The sequence below is a fragment of the Osmerus eperlanus genome, chromosome 20 (genome assembly GCF_963692335.1).
Source record: "Osmerus eperlanus chromosome 20, fOsmEpe2.1, whole genome shotgun sequence".
Classification (NCBI taxonomy): Eukaryota; Metazoa; Chordata; class Actinopteri; order Osmeriformes; family Osmeridae; genus Osmerus; species Osmerus eperlanus.
The window spans coordinates 8,651,083-8,673,199 of NC_085037.1; the positions used below are offsets into that span (position 1 = coordinate 8,651,083).

General features: G+C 48.0%; 2 protein-coding genes across 3 annotated transcripts in view; one reads left to right on the top strand and one right to left on the bottom strand.

Moving 5' to 3' along the window:
* Positions 1-729: 729 nt before the first annotated feature.
* On the bottom strand, positions 730-4,780 carry sf3a3 (splicing factor 3a, subunit 3). Its single transcript, XM_062486428.1, has 17 exons — positions 4,535-4,780; positions 4,301-4,348; positions 4,145-4,197; positions 3,959-4,064; positions 3,784-3,856; positions 3,598-3,689; positions 3,422-3,504; positions 3,191-3,329; positions 3,016-3,084; positions 2,625-2,692; positions 2,409-2,516; positions 2,244-2,313; positions 1,921-2,085; positions 1,690-1,800; positions 1,442-1,532; positions 1,185-1,240; positions 730-1,037 (listed from the first exon to the last, which is right to left on the bottom strand). The coding sequence occupies exons 1-17, from the start codon at positions 4,628-4,630 to the stop codon at positions 960-962; spliced, it is 1,506 nt and encodes a 501-aa protein (XP_062342412.1). The 5' UTR covers positions 4,631-4,780; the 3' UTR covers positions 730-959.
* A 411-nt stretch (positions 4,781-5,191) lies between these two features.
* LOC134040514 (ubiquitin-conjugating enzyme E2 E2-like) overlaps positions 5,192-22,117 on the top strand; it is a 26,702-nt gene continuing 9,776 nt past the window's right edge. The window contains exons 1-3 of one of the 2 annotated variants that reach the window (XM_062486432.1): positions 5,192-5,361; positions 6,678-6,872; positions 8,479-8,529. In XM_062486432.1, the coding sequence (XP_062342416.1) occupies positions 6,685-6,872; positions 8,479-8,529 (239 nt within the window). In that variant the 5' untranslated portion in view covers positions 5,192-5,361; positions 6,678-6,684. Of the gene's footprint in view, positions 5,362-6,674; positions 6,873-8,478; positions 8,530-22,117 lie in introns of both variants that reach the window. The other variant, XM_062486431.1, reaches the window with a different exon arrangement.

The window sequence follows — 22,117 nt, forward strand, 5'->3', positions numbered from 1 at the left end:
CTTTGAAACATCAGTGTATTCAAATGTGTTCAAATGTAGTATTTTAAAGGAGTATTTGAGTGTGTGCTCATTACACCTTTTCTTCTGACCCAGTCATTATGTGAAGACAAAGCATCCATACACACATTCTCTAACATGAATGTAACAGTGATACACTCATTTGTTCGTTTGGGGTTCTAAATAACAGAAAATATAAATGTAAGCAATTTCACAACTTTTCTTGTTTTGAAAGGTTTTCAAGACGAGTGTTAGATGCTTAATACTGCATGACGTCCTTTTACTTTGCGGAGTGATTTAGCTCAATACTGTCACCTGGTGGTTCTTCTGATCCTCTTACAAGGTGTAACAAAAACCAAGAAACAAACATAGCTAGTCACAAGTTAAAAATCAACCTGCCCAACTTTGTGAAGGTGACAGTCGCTTACTCATCTTCTGGCCTTCTTTGTGCAGTCATGTGATTGCACAACTGCAACGTCAACCTATCTTGTTAAGCATTTCACAGGTCTAGAGGTCACCTGTTCATTGGAGGCTGTGTGATGGTTATTCTTGTGAGACACATAACCCTGTAACATGCACATTCAAGTAAAATGATGTTCCTTAAACCCCTTCCTCCAAGTCTCTCTAGTGTGCATTAAAAACAAAACTCAAAGTAGCTCTGCTATATACAGCTACACCAACATAATCAGCTCCTGGGAGTGCACTACTAGACTGTCACAAAAAAAACAAGCGACAAAACATTTTTTGGACAAAAAAAAGCACTCCAATTTATTAATCAGTCGATGGTTGTTTCCCTTCTGAGGCATTGGGGATGGAATAGGTTTTAGTGACAATAAAAAAAAACAACATCTTACAATTACAAATACAAGGATGTAAATCAAAGAATTCACTTAAAAAAAAAAAAACTCCTAGATGTGTTTGATGAGTAGCTATGCATCTCTCTGTGCCATGTGTGCTCTGCTCTACAGCAGGCCTTGTCTCTTCAGATCCTCGTAGGTCTTCTTGTTGACCACATTTCCACTGGAGTCTTCGTACTCCTCCTGATAAAGCACACACACACACAAACGCAGGTGTTTAACAGGCTCAGCACACCAGTCCTCTCGTCTTGTGACTACGGACGTTGCTGTCCTGACCAAGCGGGCGCTACAAGCTGTTGTAAGGTCACGTGTGAGCGCTCCCCCACTCACCTCTGTGTCGGGCTGCCATCTCTCTGATGCCTTCTGGGACTTCAGCTTGGCCCACACTGGTGTCAAAACACAAGACGTTGTCAGCGTTATGCAAACAACCATCTTATCCCTGAACCCCGACCACGCTAATCTAGCAACTACAGCACACTGTAATCGCTGTCATGAAAAGAATCCCTGTCAATTACTGCCAATTATCAGTGGGTATTTCAACAGACGGCTCGCTCAACGTGTTGCTGAGACCGAGTCGCGGTACTTACAGGACACCGCGTCCTCGATTTGGGTGACGTTGGCAAAGTGAGCCGTGTTGGGGATGCCCAGGCACCGCATGCCGTGGGCGTGACGCCATTCCTAAAAAGGAACAAAGAAAGAGTGAACAACAGACCTGGGAAGCGTGTCAACACTTTCTGCTTCCTGACGCCAGAATAAGGACTTCCTGAACAGAGAACAGCCCGAGAGGAGGAGGAGGCACTGACATTTGTCTCGGACGTGAACAGGAAATACGTACGGCAAAGTGCCTCTGGAAGGCCTTGGGCCCTCTGTAGGTGTAGTTTCCACAGATCTCACAGTTGTAGTTGATGTTCAGGCCGTGGAGTTTGTACAACCAGTAGGGGATGGGCTGCAGAGAGGGACAAACACACCAAAGTCATCTCCTGTTAGCGAATGGAGATCAGCCTAAGACAATTGTTTTTAGTTGATCCACTGTTTTGAAAAGCCAGTTCCAAGCGAGGCGCCGGACCTTGCCGTCCCAGCCCAGCGGCAGGTTCTTGGGGTTGTAGATGATCTCGTTGTCCTCGTCCTCGCTCTCACTCTCGCTGAGCTGCTCCTCCTCCTCCTCCTCCCTCTCCTCCCCCGTCCTGGCCTGCTTCCTCTGGACGTTCTCGTGGGTCAGCTGCCTTTGCTCCTGAGGGGTCACGCAAGCACACATCAGCCGGATGCAGAACCGATCGGCCCTCACGTCACGCGGTACTGGCAGTAAAGCAGAGGGCCGTGTTGTATGTCGTGAAGAGTCAACCGGGAGACTATTCAGATAAAGAAGCACATCCAGCCGTCTTCACTCACCCCCAGGGTTTCCACATACTCATAGATCTGGGACTCCAGGAAGGCTATCTCTTTGTTGCGCTCGGTGTCTCTGCAGATGAGGGAACGTTTGATAATCGTGGTGATGAATGTTGTGAAAAAGACACACTAAGCATCTTCTGCGGGTGTGGGGTTAGGAGTACATACTTTTTGGGTCCTTTAGATTTGGGGTTCTTGGCAAACAGGGAGGGGTCCAGGGACTCCAGGGATTTGCCCTTGGTGCTGAACAGCCGCTGAGCTCGCTCCTCCAAAGTTCTGTGGGTCATAGATGTGACCAAGCCATCTGCGGTGTTAACCGTACGTCACAACTCTCCCTATCCATCGTTTGTCATGGTCAACACAGTGTCCAGTGACAATACGTACCCTCCACACTTCAGTCCTAGGGCCATGAGAGCAGACTTCAACCTGTCCAAACCCAGGGAGGCCAACTCCTATGAGACAGAGAGAGAGAGAGAGAGAGAGAGAGAGATACAAACCGTTGAGTCCGAGGAGCAGGGCCATAATCATAATATATATTGGGGGGGAACACATCCTAATATTCAAATCTGGTCAAAATGTCCCCCCCAATATGTGGATATAAAAATAGAAATGTGCCTCACTACAACAGGCAACCAAATATAAAAATTAATTAATTTGTTTTTAAAGTTCTCAGGGCGGGACCCTCAGACTCCCCAGCAGATTTCGTCCCCCCCAATGTTGACTCCATGGCTACGGCCTTGCCGTGGAGTGCTGTGAGCCCCACATGGTTCCTTACCTCCCAGGAGGAGAAAGCTGAGAGGTCCAGATGGGCTCCGGCGTGGGTCAACGCGCTGCTTGTCTCTTTCTACGGCACAGCGGAGGGGGGAACAGGCCCAGTTAGATTTCAATATATGGAGATTCGACGGCCACGGAGGCCCGTGGGATCAGCATGGCTTGACCTCAGGACTCACCGGCCAGCCTGGGAAGGTGCCGTTCTCCCACTTCTTCTCAAACTCGCCCAGGACTTTTCCGTAGAGCTCGTTCTGGTCCAGCAGGGGCTTGACACGCTCGGTGTAGTCCTGCAGGTACTCCAACAGCATCTCCAGGTACCTGGAGAACACGCACACCGTCAGACTGGCACAGCGCTCTGCAGGCGGACGCCGTCACACACCAGCAGTGGATGCAGCAACTTTGGCACTTACTTCTTGTACTCTGCATTCTTCCTGTCCTTGGAGATATCGAACAGTTGATCAAACGAGGACAGGTAGCTGATATACTCCAGTTTCTGCAATTGAGAGAAGAGAGGTGAGAAAGATGGAGGATCTATCAACATAGACAAAACAGAGAGAAGGAGAAAGAAGACTGAGCTGCTTCTTACATCTGAACCCTTTAGGTTGGTAAACTTTAGGTAGCAGTCATGGAGATCTAAGTAACGACCGTAGCCTTCCTCATCTGTGAACTCCACCATGTCTGCAAATATAGAGAAGAGATCCTTATGACATCTGTCCACTTGTGCCATTCATAGTGTTAGCATGTATTACTGTGTTTTGGGATGTTTAATTACTCTGAGCCTCTTCTGTGGGGTTGTCTCTGGCCTTCACCAGCTCATCAAACTCCACCGACATGGGTACACAGATCTGTAACAACAACAACTTTCTCAGCAAAGCCTACAAAACATATAAATTGACAAACTAAGCGTTACAATGACGGGCATGACAAATGAGATCCATATGAATTACCTCATTGGGATGTTTCCTGTGGAATTCCTTGATCTGTTTGAGTCTGTTGTAGAATTCGGCGAATTCGTTCGGTCCAGAAATGGCGTTTAGTTCATCCTTCCTCATTCTGTAATGAGATGTGACTTTCAGATTTCTGTAGTCAAACCATGAATGAATGGCAAAATGCGCTACAACCGAATGACTTACCCATCTTTGTCGTCATACGAATCTCGGAGATTTTGGCTCACTTCCATGTATCTCTGCATGGGTGACAAACAAGTAAGTTCAAACACTGCATTTGCTGGTCAATGACAGGTTTCCTTAAAGTATAGTTGAGAAAAAACGTCGGCAAACGTTACTTACATCCAACATCGCTCTGGTTCGATGATCTGAGTTAATCTGATCGCGTAACTGTATTGGGACAATAAAGAAACACGTGAATGCAACTACTGTTGCAGTTGGACAGCGAATATTATTTATGATATTTTTAGCTAAACTACTTATGCGAACGTAGGTAGCACTAGCTATCTGGTTAAAGCAACTAGTACTGTATCTTGTAAGTGCAAGCTAACTAGCTAGCTTCTGGTGCTACAATACCGTAGTTTTCTTATGCAACATTTCTTTTGTTTTGGCGTCCATAAGTCTCTCTTTCTCTTCATGGTAGCGTCGTTGTTGTTCTAGAATAGTTTCCATTGTTGTAATCTAATAGCCAAATTCCGAAATAATTCGAACTTGAAGCAGAAGACAACAGAGAACAAATAACTGCGGCACGGTTTGTTTTCAATGGCGCATGTTAGCTACGTTGTAGAGGAAGTGGGTTCGCGCACTCCTTAGGGCCCGCTTCTTCTTCCCAGGGAAACATGTACAAAACATAATGTTCCGTGTGAACTTAGTTCTGCGTTAAAATAGGACGCAGCAAATAGTTTCAGATCGGTTTTCTGATGCAATGAGACGTAACCTAATGACAGACCCTTTTGCCATACATACGTTTAGCAATTATTCGACCTTCACGCTAAAATGTGGGAAATACAGTTTTTTACTGCATCATTTCATTACAGCTGGTGTTTGATTTTAAGAAAAGCTGTCTGATGTTCTGAAGTAGGCTCTTCCATGATTAAACAAAATTCAATGTGCATTCTACATCCTAAACATTTTCTTTAAACTCGTTCATAGAGTCTGAGAAGAAAGGAGAACGCAACAAACTATTTTTATGAGACATGCTTCATCTCTACGGCACCGCTCGCGCGCACTCGCGTAGAGCGCGCACAGAGGCGGTCTAGCAGTCTACATTCTCTCGCAGTTGCTGAGCGGAGAACCGAAGGGAACAGGGAACCAGAACAAACGGCCCAGAATTCACGGAATACACTTCGGGAGGTGATAGCACGTTTGTTTGTATCGCCTACCGCGTGTCAAATATTCGGAAGGTATGTTTACTTTTCTTATATTTTGGAAGTGTAGATCGAAAGTAATGGCTAAAGAGTCGATGCCCCGAGAGAACGTTATCCTCATAGAGGGTGTGTGGGGGTAGATCATCCAGTCTTTGTGCGGGGACGAGGTGGTCACCAAAGGCTCTCAGTAAGATCAAACCATATAGAGCGAACGATTTTCTGGGCTTTATCCTCTTGGTGTGATTTATTTGGACTCTGGTTAGCACCTAATCTGTTTCGCTCCTCGCAGAGACCATAGCAGGGTTCTCCGGTTACCTCCGGGGTGCTGAATTTTAGGCCTCTTTCAATTATGGGTGCAAGGGAACTGTACGGCTGTTCTCCCATAAACGCAGGCTGGGATTATACATTTTGACAGCTCCGCGTGACGAGAGATTATTTACACAATAAACGAAACACAACATGCCCACATTGTTGTTAAACGCAGATTTTACCGCCTTAACTTTCTGACAGTTGTTTTTATAACATCTTGTCCTTGACTGGCGAGTGTGATTACGAAGTAGCCTAACTAGTGGATGTTGCTACAACATTTTGATCATATCTTGTCACTCCCAGATATTTAGTTAACCAAAACTGTGATCAAATAATAAGCAATTAGTATACCCGAATGATGTCGGAAAACAAAATGCATGCTAATCATTTAGGCTAACTCATTATCGCAGATATCTTAATTCATAGATAGATATGTGTTTCTGCGAACTCGTGTAAAAATGCTGTTTTTGCTGTTAAAGACTAAGGAATGCGCATTCTCATTTCCGCCCAAATCGTGTTGACCACTGTAAACCGTCACCCGTTGGCTACTTATAAACACATCTTCGTTTCCTTTTAACAACCCCGAATACAATTTAGCAGTTCACCTTGCGGATCATTGATGGGGTAATTTAATTTCCCCAACGTCACCTTGCAGACCGGGCTTTGATTATGTAGCTTTGTGTAGAGGTGCCCATGGGGATACTGCACCTTGTTTAGTAAGATGACCTTTTCAGAGTCTTTGAGGGAAGCCAGATTCATTATAGTTGGCTCTGTCTAGTGTTTTCCAGTCCTTCCAACAGAATAGCTTTGTCACACCCCCCCCCCCCCCCCCCCCCCCAGGAGACAGACAGCTGGAGGTAATAGTTAGGCTGCCCAGGTGAAAGACCCTGATTGTAAGTTGCAAACCTTCCACTGGCGACCGTGTGTGCGCTCATCTACGTTTGTGTGCTTCCTGTGTCGGTGCGTGTGTAACCACACCTGTGTGTGTGTGTGCGCCTGTGTGTGTGGCCCGTGTGTGTGCGTGCGTGTGTGTGTTGCAGCAGAGCCAGGATGTCCAGCGAGGTGCCGCCGAGGCCAGACGACAGTCCCAACACCAGCGGGGGCAGCTCGGACACTGAGCAGAGAGAGGCCCCCCCAGCTGAGCAGCAGGCCCCGGAGAGGGACCAGACCCAGCCCAAGAAGAAGGAGGCCAAGATATCCAGCAAGACTGCTGCCAAGCTCTCCACCAGTGCCAAAAGGTGCACCTGCCTACTGTTTTTCATATACTGTAGTCCCGTGTCAAACATGGTCTTTCGTCTCATTTTGAAGGCGAGTGGTATCAACGAAGTCGACCTTCGTGTAACTATTTAAGAACCGATTCAAAGGTGATATTAACGACTATGCATACAATCAATCCATTCTCAATCATATCAAATAGATTTGATAGAGTAAATAGAGTTGAGATGCTGTTCCGTCGTTTGTGCCTTAAGACAAGCTTACCTTGACGGGCTATTTTATGGTAATTGAGATCATTAAACGTAAATGGGTCAATGAACGTTCAAGAGAAAACAAGTATTTTTTCTCCTTTGTGTGAATGTGAGTACCCCAGCCCTGTAATTGTTTTCTTTCCTCTCTCGTACTGCCCGTTTCATCGCACAATCACGCTTTTATACGGCCGCGGCACGCAAATTGTGCCACCTCAGAAGAAGGAAAAAGAAAATCACACAGCCGATAAAATTACACGGCACACAGTCGACAGAGAATGACTCTATAACTGTGCTGATTGTATCACCAGCCCCCCCTTGTAAAAGAGGTATTCTCCTCCTTCAGTGAGCAATGCACAGTTTCCCCCTCCCTCCACCCCTACCTCATCATAACCAGTAATAACAACACAAGTGAGGAGGTTTGTGCTGTTGTTGCCGTCACACGCCCCTGTCCCGCAACCCAACCCCCCCCCCCCCCCCCGCGACAGCCCCAGATGAACAAAAGGACCACCTGAAGTTGGTGTCTGCGGTGGGAGATGGGGGGGTGGGAGATGGGGGGGGGGGGGGATGGAGGCAGGGATGGGGGGGGGGGGTGCGGGTGGATGCTCGCCTGTGTCTCTCCCGTGCCCGTGCTTCCCTTTCACCGCTGCACAGTCACACAGCTGAGCCAGCATACATTACGGCCAATGAGGGAAGCCTATTTATTTTTCTTCCATGGCAGCTCTGAAAATCTGCAAGGTTAGGATGAGAGTGGGAGTGGTCTTAGTGGTTTTCTTTCTTTCTTTTAACTAACAGTTTGGCTTTAGGCTGAAGCTGCCAGGCACACACCCCCACCCTCCCTCCCTCCTACCGGTTGGGTATCTGATTGTAAAATATAGCACCTAGCTGTCGGATTCCTTGAAGGCAATCATTGGCATAGTTATGTAATGAGCACCGTCCAACTGTGAAATTTGACCCCTGCCCTCTCTGCTCACTAAGCCTTTGTTTATGTGCTCTGAGCTCTGTGTATACGCTACCAACAGGGAGAGAGAGAGAGAGTTACTGCCAGGAACAGAATTAACTTGTCCATGTAGACAATATCATATCCTTATCCGGCAAGGCCTTCTGACATCAATATCAATTTCTACATGCGTAGTAAAACAGGGCAGAGATTCACCCGTGCATCTCTGTGTTGATCTTGCATGACAGCCTGCATCGCCTTATTCAATCACACCGCACAGGAGCTCATTAGAAAATCAATGAGGTATTCAGTGTGTACACTTACAGATTGATTTTACAAACAGAATTTATACATCTGGATGCACGCACACACTGCCCGTGTGCGTGTGCGTGTGTGTACGTGCATGCATATTAATAACGCTGTTCCGCATTTCATTCGCAGGATTCAGAAGGAGCTGGCAGAGATAACCTTGGATCCACCGCCCAACTGCAGGTAGGCGCCTGTCGCGGTGTACGTTTAACCGCTGGCCCTTGTTGCTCGCTGCCGCTGTCTATTAGAAGGCGTCTCAATAGATGCCTGTGGCTGATGAATCACACAGGTAGAACATTGTTTGATTCCAGCCAGGGCCAGATGAATGAGTCTGTCTGCCAGCCAGACGGAGGAGGGGGAACCAGGCCATAAATGAGTAAAAGAGCTGTGGATGAGCTGATTGGCAGTGTTTACAAGTGGGTTTGCTGTAGCAACGCCACACTAGTTTGCTCGAGGCTCCCTGAGGTGGTGAAAGGCTCTCGGCGGCTCCACCCGCTCACAGGGTTTATTTGAACTCTCAGTTCAAATTTGGAAGAGCGTGAAGCTACAGTGCACACCCTTCCTTCAAGACCTGTGTGTGTTTTCAGTGGGTGGGTGTTTTTGGTGAGTCAGCTTTTGGTCACCTGAAGGCTTTCACCCTTTAGGTGAAAGCCTTGTGTGTCGAGGAATGAGGGGTGAGAGACACAAAAAGGAAATAGACACCAGTGTTTGTCAGGGCTGTAAAGAGAGAATTGCGTTTCTTCGGTCGAGAGATGTGGAATGACGGCAAATAAACATTTGCGAATGCAGTCTCTGTCATGGTTTTGAAAGATTTCCCTCGAAGTGTCACAGTATGTTTGTTACCTCCTAGCATGAAGCAAAGCTATGGATTATCTGGTTGAAGCATGCCATTATACTCCCTGACAAAAGCCCAAATAGCAGAGTGGAAAAGAGATTTCATGGTGAGACATTTGTATTGAAAATGACATCTGTATGGAAGAGAAGGGCTGAATTTGAAGGATGTCCATGCTGGAACGAGCCTTCATGACGAATGGATTCACTTCAGTAGCGGTGGCAGTTTGGCTGTTTGGGAAATAGGTGCCGACTGCTGGAGTATACTTGGGCTGAGGGGGAGGGAGAGAGAGGGAAAGAGAGTAAGAATGTGAGAGAGAGAGGAGGGGGGAGGAGAAAGAGAGAAAACTCTGCCTCACTTGCCATCATGCCCCCATGGCATATTTTCTTCACTCTAACTGATGATTGGATCAATATGCTGTACAGGTATCAAAGATTGCTTTGTACTTTGCTCAATCGTCGTTGCTCTGCTTTGTGTGCTGGCCATCGCTGTGTGAGTTCAAACGCTGTCTGCGCAGACGTGCTGCCCTCAGCAGATTTGGCAGAGTTAAGCGGGCCACGTTCAGAGGGGTCAGATGTAAGGGTTATGAACGCTGGCTGTGACGCCACTCATTAGGCTCCAGCAGCCTGTAGCACCACATCTCCCTCTCCCCTTCCTGGCACAGAGAACCCCCCCACCACATCTCCCTCTCCCCTTCCTGGCACAGAGAACCCCCCCCCCACCACCACCACCCCCCCCCCCCCTCCCAACTTCATGATCACAGGACTCATAAACATCCCATCTCCTTATATTCTATGATTTCCCTCCACAACAGACAGCGAAAGGTTTTTATGTCTGTGTGCAGAGTAGAGAAGGGGGGGACGGGGAGTGCTCCTGTCGTTTAGGATATGAGCATGTCTGCTTTTTCTAAAGGTTTGGCAACATTTTAAAGGACGCACGGCATAGTGGATATTTGGTGGAATGTGTTGGAGATATTCTTCTCTGGTTTAATCATCTTTGTCACCGTGCCAGGGAATAATTAATTGAATGTGACAAGCACTCTGGAAGGGTATGTAAATAGCCCCCACACCAGACACATTATATTACCCCGTTGCTCAGTCGGCCTTTTTTCGCTCAGTGTGTGTTTTTTTTTCTTAATTACCATATCCTTTCATGATAGTCCTGGCAGCGTTTTGATAAGAATCCCCCCGTTGGCTGAGGGAAACAATATGCATCCCGCGGGAGGATTGGCCACACTCTCTTTCTCACTCTTTTTTGCTCTCTTTTTGTATCTCCCTCTCTGCCTCCCCCTTCTCTTTCTTTCTCTCTCCATCTCTCTTCATTTCTTTCTCTCTCTTTCTCTCTCCATCTCTCTTCATTTCTTTCTCTCTCTTTCTCTTCCTCCCTACCTCTCTCCCCGTCTCTCCCCACACCTCACTCTTCCTATGTCTTTCCATACCTATCTATCTATCTATCTATCTCTCTCTCTCTCTCTCACCTCCGTCTGCACCCTCCTTCCTTCTTCTCCCGTTATCTCCCCTCACTCCCAGCCTAATCCCAGGAAGATTCTGTGTTTGTGTGTTCCAGAGGCATAACTTCCAGATGAATACTAGTCAGCCTCTCCTGCTCTCCAGACAGCAGAGAGCTGAGGAAGAGAGAAGCGGTGCATGACAACATTCTTCAGACTCTAATTCCTCATGGTTATCATCAAGGGGGTTGATAGGATTGACTTATACATGCCTCAATTTGCATTTTAGTAAATTAATCACATTGGTTTTTCCCCTAGACTCAAGTCTAATTTGATCAGTATTCTGATGGGATGATTATCAGCCTGTGGATGATGATAAGATGACAATCATCAATGCTGAACCCCACTGAACTATCATTTACATGTCTGGGACTAGACACCCAGAGCATGGAAGCAGTGGAGGAGGTCTCCTGCCTCCATGACCTTGTCTGCTGGTGTTGGTCTTTGATTCAGTCCCTGGCTCCAGGTTATGGAGCCAACCTTTTTCTCCGGGCGAAGAGTCTGACCTTTGACTCTTAGCCAGAACTAACGCATGGCTTCCGCTGCTAAGTGTTTCACATACAGAGAGAGGATAGCCTTGGTTTTATCACAGGGAGCAGCCAGCGACTGCTATTGGTGTGGCCTCTGGCACGCATCATATCACTCACTGATAGCTGCTGTTTGTTAGAAGAGGCAGCACTGCCCTTCCGTCCTCTTACAAACAGGAAATTCCTTTGTAGCAACATGATCGCTTTGGTCTGTTTAAGCGCCTGTGTGTGTTTAAAGTGTCGGTCCTGTTTCTGCATCTCATTCTAGCGTGATTGACAGTCAGGGAAAATGGGGATACTTTATGGACTTGCCTGTCTGACAGCTCCTTTTCATGGTCTGTGAACTTGTTTTGCTTGAGCTTTTACAACTAAGACAATACAGTATGCTAATCCAAAGTGATCAATTCAGCGGCGTTGGAATGACTCGTACCAAAGCCCTCGTTGTCTACCAAACATTTTTCTTCTTTTTACAAAAGAAAACCATATTTTGAGCCCCCTCGTCGACCACCGCTGCAGAGAGAGATGAATTAAATTTGCAATTTGGAGTCAGCCAAGTGGAACTGTGAGTGTTTTGATTTGCCAGGCAGTCACTGTTCCAGCCCATTAGGTTTTGCTAGCCAGGAGTGTGTAATGTTATGTGAAATAATCTTCATCAAACTCCAACTACCGACACAATAATATGTCCACAAGAATCTTTTATCGCTTCATTGGGAGTCTTCAGTTGGGAGCTTGAGTGCAGCCAATCTCCTCTCCAGTCTCCAGCCCCCTATCATACCCGATGAATAGGTAGATAGATACAAACTTCTTTAATTCCCTAGGGGGAAATGGTGTATCAAAACAGTCGATGCTCTTCCACAACCACGGGTCCGTGAAGTGAGTGTGAGGCGTTGTCCATAATGGCCTAGCCCAGATCAGTCGAGCCAAGCCCAGAACAGTCGAGCCTAGCCCAGATCAGTCGAGCCTAGCCCAGATCAGTCGAGCCTAGCCCAGATCAGTCTAGCCTAGCCCAGATCAGTCTAGCCTAGCCCAGATCAGTGTAGCCTAGCCCAGATCAGTCGAGCCTAGCCCATATCAGTTTAGCCTAGCCCCGATCAGTGTAGCCTAGCCCAGATAACTCTAGCCTAGCCCAGATCAGTCTAGCCTAGCCCAGATCACTCTAGCCTAGCCCAGATCAGTCTAGCCTAGCCCAGATCACTCTAGCCTAGCCCAGATCAGTCTAGCCTAGCCCAGCCCAGCCCAACCCAGTCCATAGTCTCCTCGTTCAAGCAAGCCTATTGCCTGAGTCAGCCCAACCCAGGCTGTAGTCCCCTCGCTCAGCCTGTCGTAGCCAGGTGGCTCGGTGGGGAGGAGGAGAGGGGGGTGTTGATGAGGAGACATCCAGCAGGGAGGCAGCCGCACGGTGGCCTGCCAGCTGTTCCATCCCAGCAGCCCCTGCCTGCCTCCATAGCACCAGCCCGTCCGTCAACTGCATGGACACACCCACACACACACCCGCACATGCAATATACAGACTGTAGCGTCTGCACACACCCTCTCATAGCCTCACGCGAACAGCCGAGCACACACACAACCACACGCGCGCCGCACACATTTCATAGCTTTCCCGGACGCGTGCATATCGTGCAATCCCACTCGTCCCTCGCAATCATCACCCCGGCTTAGAGGGATCGGATGGGCGCAGCATTCATGCTCAGCGAGCATCCATCACCATCGGAGCGGTCTGTTCTGTCGACTTTGTTCCAGTGCAAAAGACCCAGAGATGCAGAAACGAGGATCTGTCTCCCTGTGCAGATTTGTGCGGCGATGCTCGCATGTTTTGGGGAGTCCTCCAGGGGGCAGGGGGGATTGTGGGGGGGATCAGGTCTTACAGCAGCCCATTGAGGTCAGAACCGCTTCTTCTTGATTCAATGGGATGAATAGAAAGGGAGGGGTTGACAGATCAGACCAGGAGGATACCTATCGCTGGAAATGGAGTGTAGAGATTGATAGAAGGGGAGATGAGGTCGAGAAGGGTACATTGTGGGGGATTGGCCCATCTGCTGGAGAGAAGACCACCACACACCGGTAGCTGACACGACAGATAGAATGACTCCCCCTCTGTGTCTCCCAGCTGTGGAGGGGCTGTCTTCCTCTAGTCTCTCACTAAGGAACCTCTTTTTGTCTTCCACCCTGCACGCCTCCCTCCTTTTCTCTGTTGCTCTCTTTCTTTCGTCGCTCATCTCCGGGTTCGCCACCATTGCCGGGTCTGTGTCTTAAACTGTCCTTGACCGTCTATCCCTCCCTCCCTCCCTCCCTCCCTCCCTCCCTCCCTCCCTCCCTCCCTCTCTCTCTCTCTCTCTCTCTCTCTCTCTCTCTCTCTCTCTCTCTCTCTCTCTCTCTCGATCCATCTTGGGTGAAAATCTCTCCTTCCACGCATGCTGGCTTTCTTTTGTCTCTCTAGCTCTCTCTCTCACTCTCCCCTCTCTCTCCCCCCTTTCATTTCTCTTTCATCCCTCTCGCTCTATCTCTCTCTCTCTCTCTGCCACCCCCTCCCCCCCACCCCCTCCCTCCCTCCCTCCCATCCTCCATCTCTGTGTCCTCTCTCCTCTGCAGTTAGCCGCAGCTGAGTGAGTCAGGCCTCCTCTACAGGCAGAGTAAACGAGGTCATCAGTGTTATTATCCCACATGCGCATCATGTCTTTGTGTTAGATTAATGATTAGTGTCTCTCTCTCATCAGATGTGCCACCCTCCTCTGGCAAGGGCTCGGCGAAATCCTTCCGCGCACACCAGACAGCACACGCACACTGGTCAGATCCATGCGCACACGATTACATGCAACAACGAAAGAAAAGATTGCACACAAAAATACCACTTCCTCTTTCTTGCATGCAGAAAACCACAGCTTCGTCTGACATAAAGAAACACACACCTTTGCTTCCTCCGCACAGCCCAGAGTCAAGTACTGGTGAACAATCTTACATCCCCTCACTTCTATAACTTCTATTCTCTCTCTAACCTGTTGGGATACATTATTTATTTGTTTCACAGATTTGTTTATCCTGTGCACTGCGCAGCTTAAGAGGACTCTTATCCCCCTCTAAGCAGCCTGTTCAACATCAACACAGCTGGGTTTTATTGAATTAATTGTAAAGGCAGAGCTTAATGTAGCTTAGATGTCATACTTAGGTTTAGGATCGTTAGTACAGCTAACATTAGTGGAAACCATTATGTACCTGTTAAATCTTGTGTGTATATGTTATAGAAACTATAATATTTGCTAGTTACGTACCTTGAAAAACAGGAATAGGCTAGAAGGAATTGTTTGAATGTGCAGTAAATTGCAGACACAAATCTAAATGACGTCTCCCAACAGCACAGAGTCAGTGCCATAAAGAAAGCCTAATCAATCCTTGCTGACCCTTGTTCAGTGAGTTCAAGATGCTCCTTGCTGACCCTTGTTCAGTGAGTTCAAGATGCTCCTTGCTGACCCTTGTTCAGTGAGTTCCGGATGCTTCCATCTGGTTGCAGATATAATCTGCCAAGGTGCAGGACCAAAATATTTAAAAACTCATTTGTCCCTGTTGCTACTGGCCTTTTGAGTGACATTATTCAATGAAATGTTTTTTGTGTAACGTGTTGATCGGTGTGTTTATGATGACTGTATTTACTACTGTCTGTGCGACAAATTGCCGCTTCGGGATAGTACGCTGACATAATATAGATAAAATATGTCTGCCTCTATAAAATATAATATTTTCGTATTATGATCTAAGTATTTTTATAGATTTATTTATATAGACTTTCTAATGCGTTGTACACTATCTAGACATATCCGTTTCCAATAGCTTTGGGAGGAGGCAGAGTAGATGAAGTTTGTTATGTCAGCTCCCCTTGTTGGCTGTTTAACAGGCAATCTCCCGTCATCAGGGCGGTAAAACAAACAGCTGGCGGAAAAAAAAGAAAACAGTTCAGGGCGTCTCACTATCTGTCCGTGTTGTTACAGCTTTACTGAACTAACCAGTTGCGAGGGGTGAGCTAAGGGCGCAGCCTAGAAATGCCAGCTATGTCCCTGCCTGCATACCTTGATATTTCCTGAAAATAAGTTCTAGATCAGACAGCAGGGACAGGAGGATAGTGGAGCAATGTTTTATCATTGACCCTTGGTCCATAGGTTGACAGTTGTGTTGTGGTGTCAGGCTAACTAGGTTGAGGCCTTGCTGTGTCGAGACTATAATGTTGGCTCCTCACACTCTAATCACTGTCAGTTTTGATCGCAATCTATCACTTTTCCAAAGAGAAGGCTTCCCCCTTTCTATAGTGTTATGACGGCACCAGTGCATCAGGTTTTTGATCGATATCAAGCATTCTTTATGGCAGGGAGACCAAGACGTCTTTGCCCAGCTCGGGTTCTATTTGTTTCAGTTAACGTTCATGCTTGGCTCGTGCCCATTCAAACTGCCGTGGAGTTAAATCAATAGTGCACTGAGAGCCAAGATGCACCCACCCACACAAACAATAAAACGCAATCCAGTCACAGCTTTCTTAAAATCATCCTTTAATGTCTTCCAGTCAGCAGACAGGGGCTGGGAAGCCATTGGAACGATGCATATTTCATTACTCGGGGATTGTGTTGCAAACAATCGTTTATGCTCGCCGGTTCTACACGGGAGAATGGGGGAGCATTTCGGTAGAGATGTTAGATGCACGCCATCAAAGATATCAGTCTGATGTTATCATCGAGCTCATAAAAAGTCACTTTTTTTTCTGCACCAGTTCTGTTGATGCCCTCAACGCTCATGTTTACCCTTGATAAGACTGAACTAATCGCTGGCGCTTCAGAAAGAGGAGGGTCTACGATATAGTTGCCTTGATTTGTGTGTAGGTCACTTCTATATCAGTTGTAGTGGCTGTATTGAGCCGATGGGAGTCATTCTCTTTGCGTCATCTTTCTAATTTGATACCAGTCAGTGCACTGGCAAGGTCCAGGGCTTCTATTAATCAAAGTGTGTGCCATGTTCCAAGACCGAAGAGGAGACTGCCAGGGAATGGATACCCCTAGGGATCATCTTCCATGCACGGTAAATCTCTGTTTAATTGTCTCCATGCCTGCCTGGCTCGTACAGCTGACGTGGCTGTCTGCGCTAGCTATCTAGCTAGCTAACTAGCCTACGAAAGGATTCATATCGTCTGTTGAATAGTTAATGTGCCCTTTTGTGGTGCTGCTGTGGCCTTTAAACCTTGGCCCTTAATGGGGGTCTCCTTTTATCTCCTGGTTTCAGAAGGGTGGGGGCAAAAAAACATTAAGACTTTTTTAAGAGCAGTTAATGTATGGATGTTAATCACTGGTGCAGGAGAATCTGTGCCTTGGCTAGAGGACCTCTTCCTGCTTTCCCCGGCCCCTGTTGGTAGAAGCCGTCCATCCCCTCCATGCCTCTGTCCATGCAGGTAGCCAGGGCCTTCTCCCCATGTCTATGGCTCGTGCGTGTGTAAACAGCGAAACATTGGCACCGGGACAAATGGCTCCAACGCAAACACACTGGGCCCACGATGGGATTCCATTACCGTTCTGGCATGGAGTCCTGCGCAGACACACTGAGACCGTGCTTCCACTGGCCTCCCCCCCCCCCCCCCCCCCCCCCACACACACACACCCTCACGCCACCCCCACAAAGCCCAGGATCAACTTCCTGCCAGGGCTTTGATTTCATTTCAGGTGGCACTCCCCAACAGCTGGCCTAGGGCTGGGGACGGGAGGGGAGGCCGCGCATTCCCTGTCGCCTTGGGAAATCTCTGTGATGGACGATGGGAAAAATCTGGTCATCGGCCATTATCAGGCTCATCCAGAGCAGGGCAGAAACGCACGGAGGAGTCTGTTCCGGTGAAAGCGATGCTCGAATGAGCTGACCGAGGAAGGGAGGAGGGACAGCCTCAGCCCCGGCCTCGGCCCCAGCCTCAGCCCCGGCCTCGGCCCCGGCCTCGGCCCCGGCCTCGGCCCCGGCCTCAGACAGGGACTGTGTGTTTCTCTGCGAGCAACTGCCATTCACAGGCGCGCATCTCAACGGTGTGGCGTGAAATCAATGCACACAGTGCAGCCTGATCAATGCCGCCATGATCACTACAGGCATGGCGCTGAGCGATGGTTTTCATTTGGTTTGCTCCGGAGTTCAAGGATGCTTTCCTCAAAATCCACCCTCCGAGCATCCCGTCTTTCCCCACGAGGGCACAACCACGGAGGCTGACGACGCTTCTCTAGCAGAGGACAGCCAGCCAGCCGGAGCCTGCTCGTCACCAGGGGCGTCGAGGGCGGGGCTAACGAGCACCTCAGGACACCAATGGCCCGCTGCTCGCTGAGTCGGCACGTTTGGCCGACCTTGTGTCGTCTACCGTGGTGTGTGCGCGTGTTTTAGATAAGATCCCCTCTGCTGTAGCTTCTATCTCCCCCAATTAAGCCTCTGTGGAGGGGGCAGGGTCAGTCAATCATTTGGGCTGTTGCACTTAGACAGACTGACAGACTTGGCCCCCTTTGGTTTTACAAGGATTAACACACATGTATATAGGTCGCTAAATAGCTCGGATCGGGCTACTCTTTACATTCTACTTTTGGCTGTAACATTAGAAGTTAGCGGTCTAATCTTACCGTATGAGCAGGTCACTCTCATCCATTTCCACCAGTACAACAGATTGCCTAAAATGTCCTTCTTGTCAGACTCCTAATCTCCTAAATTCTTTTTCTCCCAATCATTTAAGTAGTTTTAGGTTCGAAAAGCCTCTCAGTGTGCAACTCAGACAGGGTTTTCTGAATGTTCAGGGAGAATGTTCATCGTATTTAACTGTCTGCTGTTATCTCTCTCTGTCTCTCTCTGTCTCTCTCTGTCTCTCTGTCTCTCTCTGTCTCTGTTTTTCAGTCTCTCTCTCTGTCTCTCTCTGTCTCTGTCTCTCTCTCTGCTGCAAAGTGATTTGGCTGCTGCCTCATCCCTAGACGATGGATGAGAGGGCTTTAACTCCGACTTTAAAGTGTGCTGAAGGTGTAAACGCCAGTTACTTGTTCAGTTACCTAGTTTTCTTTTTTTTACTCTCATTTCATCTCACTGCTAGATAAGCCTCATATGTATTTATTCTTCTCGTGCTCCTTCCCTCTCTCCATCTCTCAGTCTCTCTCTTTCTCTCTTCCTCTCTCGTTGAGTTTCGAAGATTAAAGAACTTTGAGATAGAAGGACATTTTAAAACACCTTTAAGATTGAAGATTGTTTTAGCCAGTAGCTGAAAAGATCACAGAAACTGCTCTGTCTTGGGACAGATCCCAAGTTTGCCGGAGATTGTTTGGTGAGGAGATTCAGACAAACCCCTGTTCAGCCTTGTTATTAAACTGTTTCATTTTGTGTGTCAAAAGTTAAAAAGTTACAAGTTCTAAAGGTAAAAAATATATTTTCAACAAAATGTTTCGAAAGGTTGAAAATATATCAGCGATTTATAAAAAAAAATAGGTTTGCATCATCGATGAGTACTCGATGAGGACTCTACTAAAGTACTGTACCCTATTGGGGTGGATGTGCCCATACACAGCACAAATAAGCCATGCTTGCAAATGTTCTCAGGGTGTGTGCGCTGACATTTCATTCTTAACTCCGTTCAGACACAAAGCCGTGTCTGTTGCGCTGCTCCGGTGCGCTCGTCCTGGTTCTGACTGGAGCCATGTGTCGGTAGACGTTGGAGGAATGTGGGCGCAAACCCCTCAAGGACTCTATCCACAACCCCACTACCTTTTCATCTGTTTGCTCTGTCTCTCCGTTGCTGTCTCCAACTCACACACTCGGCATTCAGCCCGCTCGATAACCCGGTGACCGACACACTTGCCGGCCGGTATGACCTCCAGAACCCTTTTAGCTCGTGTCAGATGGGGCGGGGGGGGAGGGGGGGGGGGTGGAGGGGAAGGGATGTTGATCCTCTCATCAGTCAGACAGACTCCAGCGACCTCCTCGCCCCAATCTGCTGAAACATCTGCAGTCCCTCTTTCTGTCCATGCCACAGGTTTTTCATTTTACATCTCATTTCATTTTCTAGATTCTATATTTCTATCAGATCAAAATGTGTTTGTGTAGCCCTTTTTACAAGCAATGTCACAGAGAGTTTCACAGTTTCCCATAGAACTGCCCCTCAAAAAACCTAAACCCTCAAGGAAGACAAGGAAAAACTCCCAGAAATACTCACTAGAGGAGAAAAAATAGAAGAAACATGGGAGGAGCAATTCAGTGAGAGATCTCCTCCTCCAGAGACGGTTGCTGAAAGAGAGGTGCAAGAGAGGTGCAAGTATTAAGTTCAAAGAACACAAGGAAAAACTGACTACTATTTCTCCATCTCTCTCTCTTCTACAAACCCCCCTCCCCCCCCCCTCTACTCCCTTCCCTCTTTCTCTCTGTTTCTGACGTCTGTGATATTGCTTGCAGCTTTTCCTGGCTAGTCAGGGAAGGTTAATGAATGACCGTTTCACTGCAGTAATGGAAGCCATTAATGTCTGAGGCAACATGAAAGGTTATCACAAACACATTCACCGTTCCTTTAGTGCCTGAGTGAGTGAGATGAGGGAGAAATGACTCATATCCAACCTTATCATTTACTCCAATTATCACAGAGGAAGCAGGGTAATAAATTGGAGTCGAAGTGTGTGTGTATTTATTTATGTAGACGTTAAAATATTCATGGAGTGGCGTGTGGAAACGATTATGGTTTGTTACAGTCTCTTCATGAGTCGTCACACGTCCAGAATGGCTTTACCTGTCTTTTTGTAGGAATGTCTGTGTGTGTGTATGAGTTTTTTGTGGGCGTGTGTGTGTTCATGATCCAGAAACCTCATTGTAACTAGGCTGTGAGTTTAATATGGAAGTCTGGACTGGCTGGTCCAAGCCCAGAGCCTCAGCCCAGGCCTAATGCTGCCACAACAAGAGCTGGTGGCGGGAAGGAGGGAGGGAGGGGGGGGGGGGGGGTGAGAAAGATGAGTCGCGCTTGAAACTGTGCTGCAAGTCCTGACTGAGATCTCGATCAAATCCTGTCATACCAGATCATTCACAAAGCCAAAGGCCTCATCGTCCTGTCTGCTCAGTGTGTTTGAACACAGCCGTAATTCCGCCTTGGTTAGTGTATCACTGGAGTGTGGCATCAGGGCATGGACTGAACAGCTTGCTGTCTTAGTTGGACATGAAATGTTTTTGCCTGATTTATTTTGAATGATCTTGTCAAAATAACAAAAAAAATCATAAAACATGTACCAGATGCTGTTTGGTTGGTTACTGAAGGGTGTGTTGGATCTTGGACGCACGTAAAAGGAATCCTGATGTACGGGTTGATGTGATTCATAAAGTCTTGGATTGGTACAGTGATGACCATCTCCACCAGTGATGACAGTGAGATCACTCTTGAGTTTTCGCTCTACTGATGAAGTGTTGTGTCTACTCGGGCATCCACGCGGGTGCTATAACACATGGGTGTTGTTTCCATGGAAATCCCTCCTGCCGCACAAATCGCATGCACACACATGCACACTCCAGGGATGAGTTGCTAGGCAACATGCCCAAGACAATGGGGACCCGCAATTGGTGTAGCACTGATTGAAAGGTTAGAGGTCGTCGTATCTACACTGGGGTCGCCCTGCTGGAAGAACAAACGCCCTCCCCATCTCTTTAACTCACCCACACCCCCCGTCCCTCTCCCCTCTCGCCCCCCCCCTCCCCTGGCTCCCCTCGCGCCTGGCAGCCCCCGATCCTGATGAACTTCTGCATTGTGGGTATTTAGCTGGCCAAACTAGGAAGGACAAAGCCCCAGCACAAGCGAACACACAGGCCTTTTTGCAGCAGGGACAAAAGAATGAAAAGCGCTTTTCTCTCAGCTGAGATTTGTACGTTTTTTGGCCTCCTATTTTGAGCCTTTTTACAGTGGATCATTCCATGAGACCTCAAGGACAAGCCTTTGGAGCTGGAAAACTGTGATGGAGGGGGGGGGGGTGATCGCTGACTAACGACATTGGAGGAACACCCAGACCGGCTTTACAAATGAACCCCCGGGGACGTCTACAGCTCAGTGAAAGCACATCGTAACCTAGTCACGGTTGTTAGTCAATACTCTTGTAAATCCGGTCCCTCTTTGATGACATCAGATGAGGAGATGGAAGGAGAGAATCCGGACAAAATAAACATTGAGAAGCGATCAAAGTCATCTAATTCGGGGGGCGTGGGGGTGAGGGAGGTGGGGGTTGAGAGAGACAGGGAGGGCTGGCAGTTCCTTTTGTAACAGGTATGTTGAACAGTGAAATGAGGAAGGGAAACCGGTGATGCTCTTGGGTGCAAGGTCATGGACGGTGTCATGGGTGTGTGAAGTGATGGCCGCTGCTGCGATTGACGTTAGCTCCGGGGACGGGACTGGGCCAGTGCTATGCTGTATTATCCGTCGACAGGTATAATCCAGTTAGGCTGTAATCTGGAGTTGGAGGGATTAGCCTTCTAGGGAGGAATGTAAGTAGATGGTAATGCTCCCATGGTCTGTCTGTTCTGCTGCACTGTCATCCTCTGGGGCTCTGACTGGCTAGGGCTGGCCCACTGTTCAGCACTGGGGCAGTCTCAGGCGACGACCGTCTACATGTCTGTCTGCCTGCCTATCTTCCTTCTTGTCTGCCTGCCTGTCTGTCTCTTTGTGTCTGTCTTTATGCCTGTCTGCCTGCCTGTCTTCCTTCTTGTCTGCCTGCCTGTCTGTCTCTTTGCGTCTGTCTGTTTGCCTGTCTGCCTGCCTATCTTCCTTCTTGTCTGCCTGCCTGTCTGTCTCTTTGTGTCTGCCTGTCTGCCTGCCTATCTTCCTTCTTGTCTGCCTGCCTGTCTGTCTCTTTGTGTCTGTCTGCCTGTCTTGTCTGTCTGTCAGCGTGAGGTCTATGAGTGTGGCCT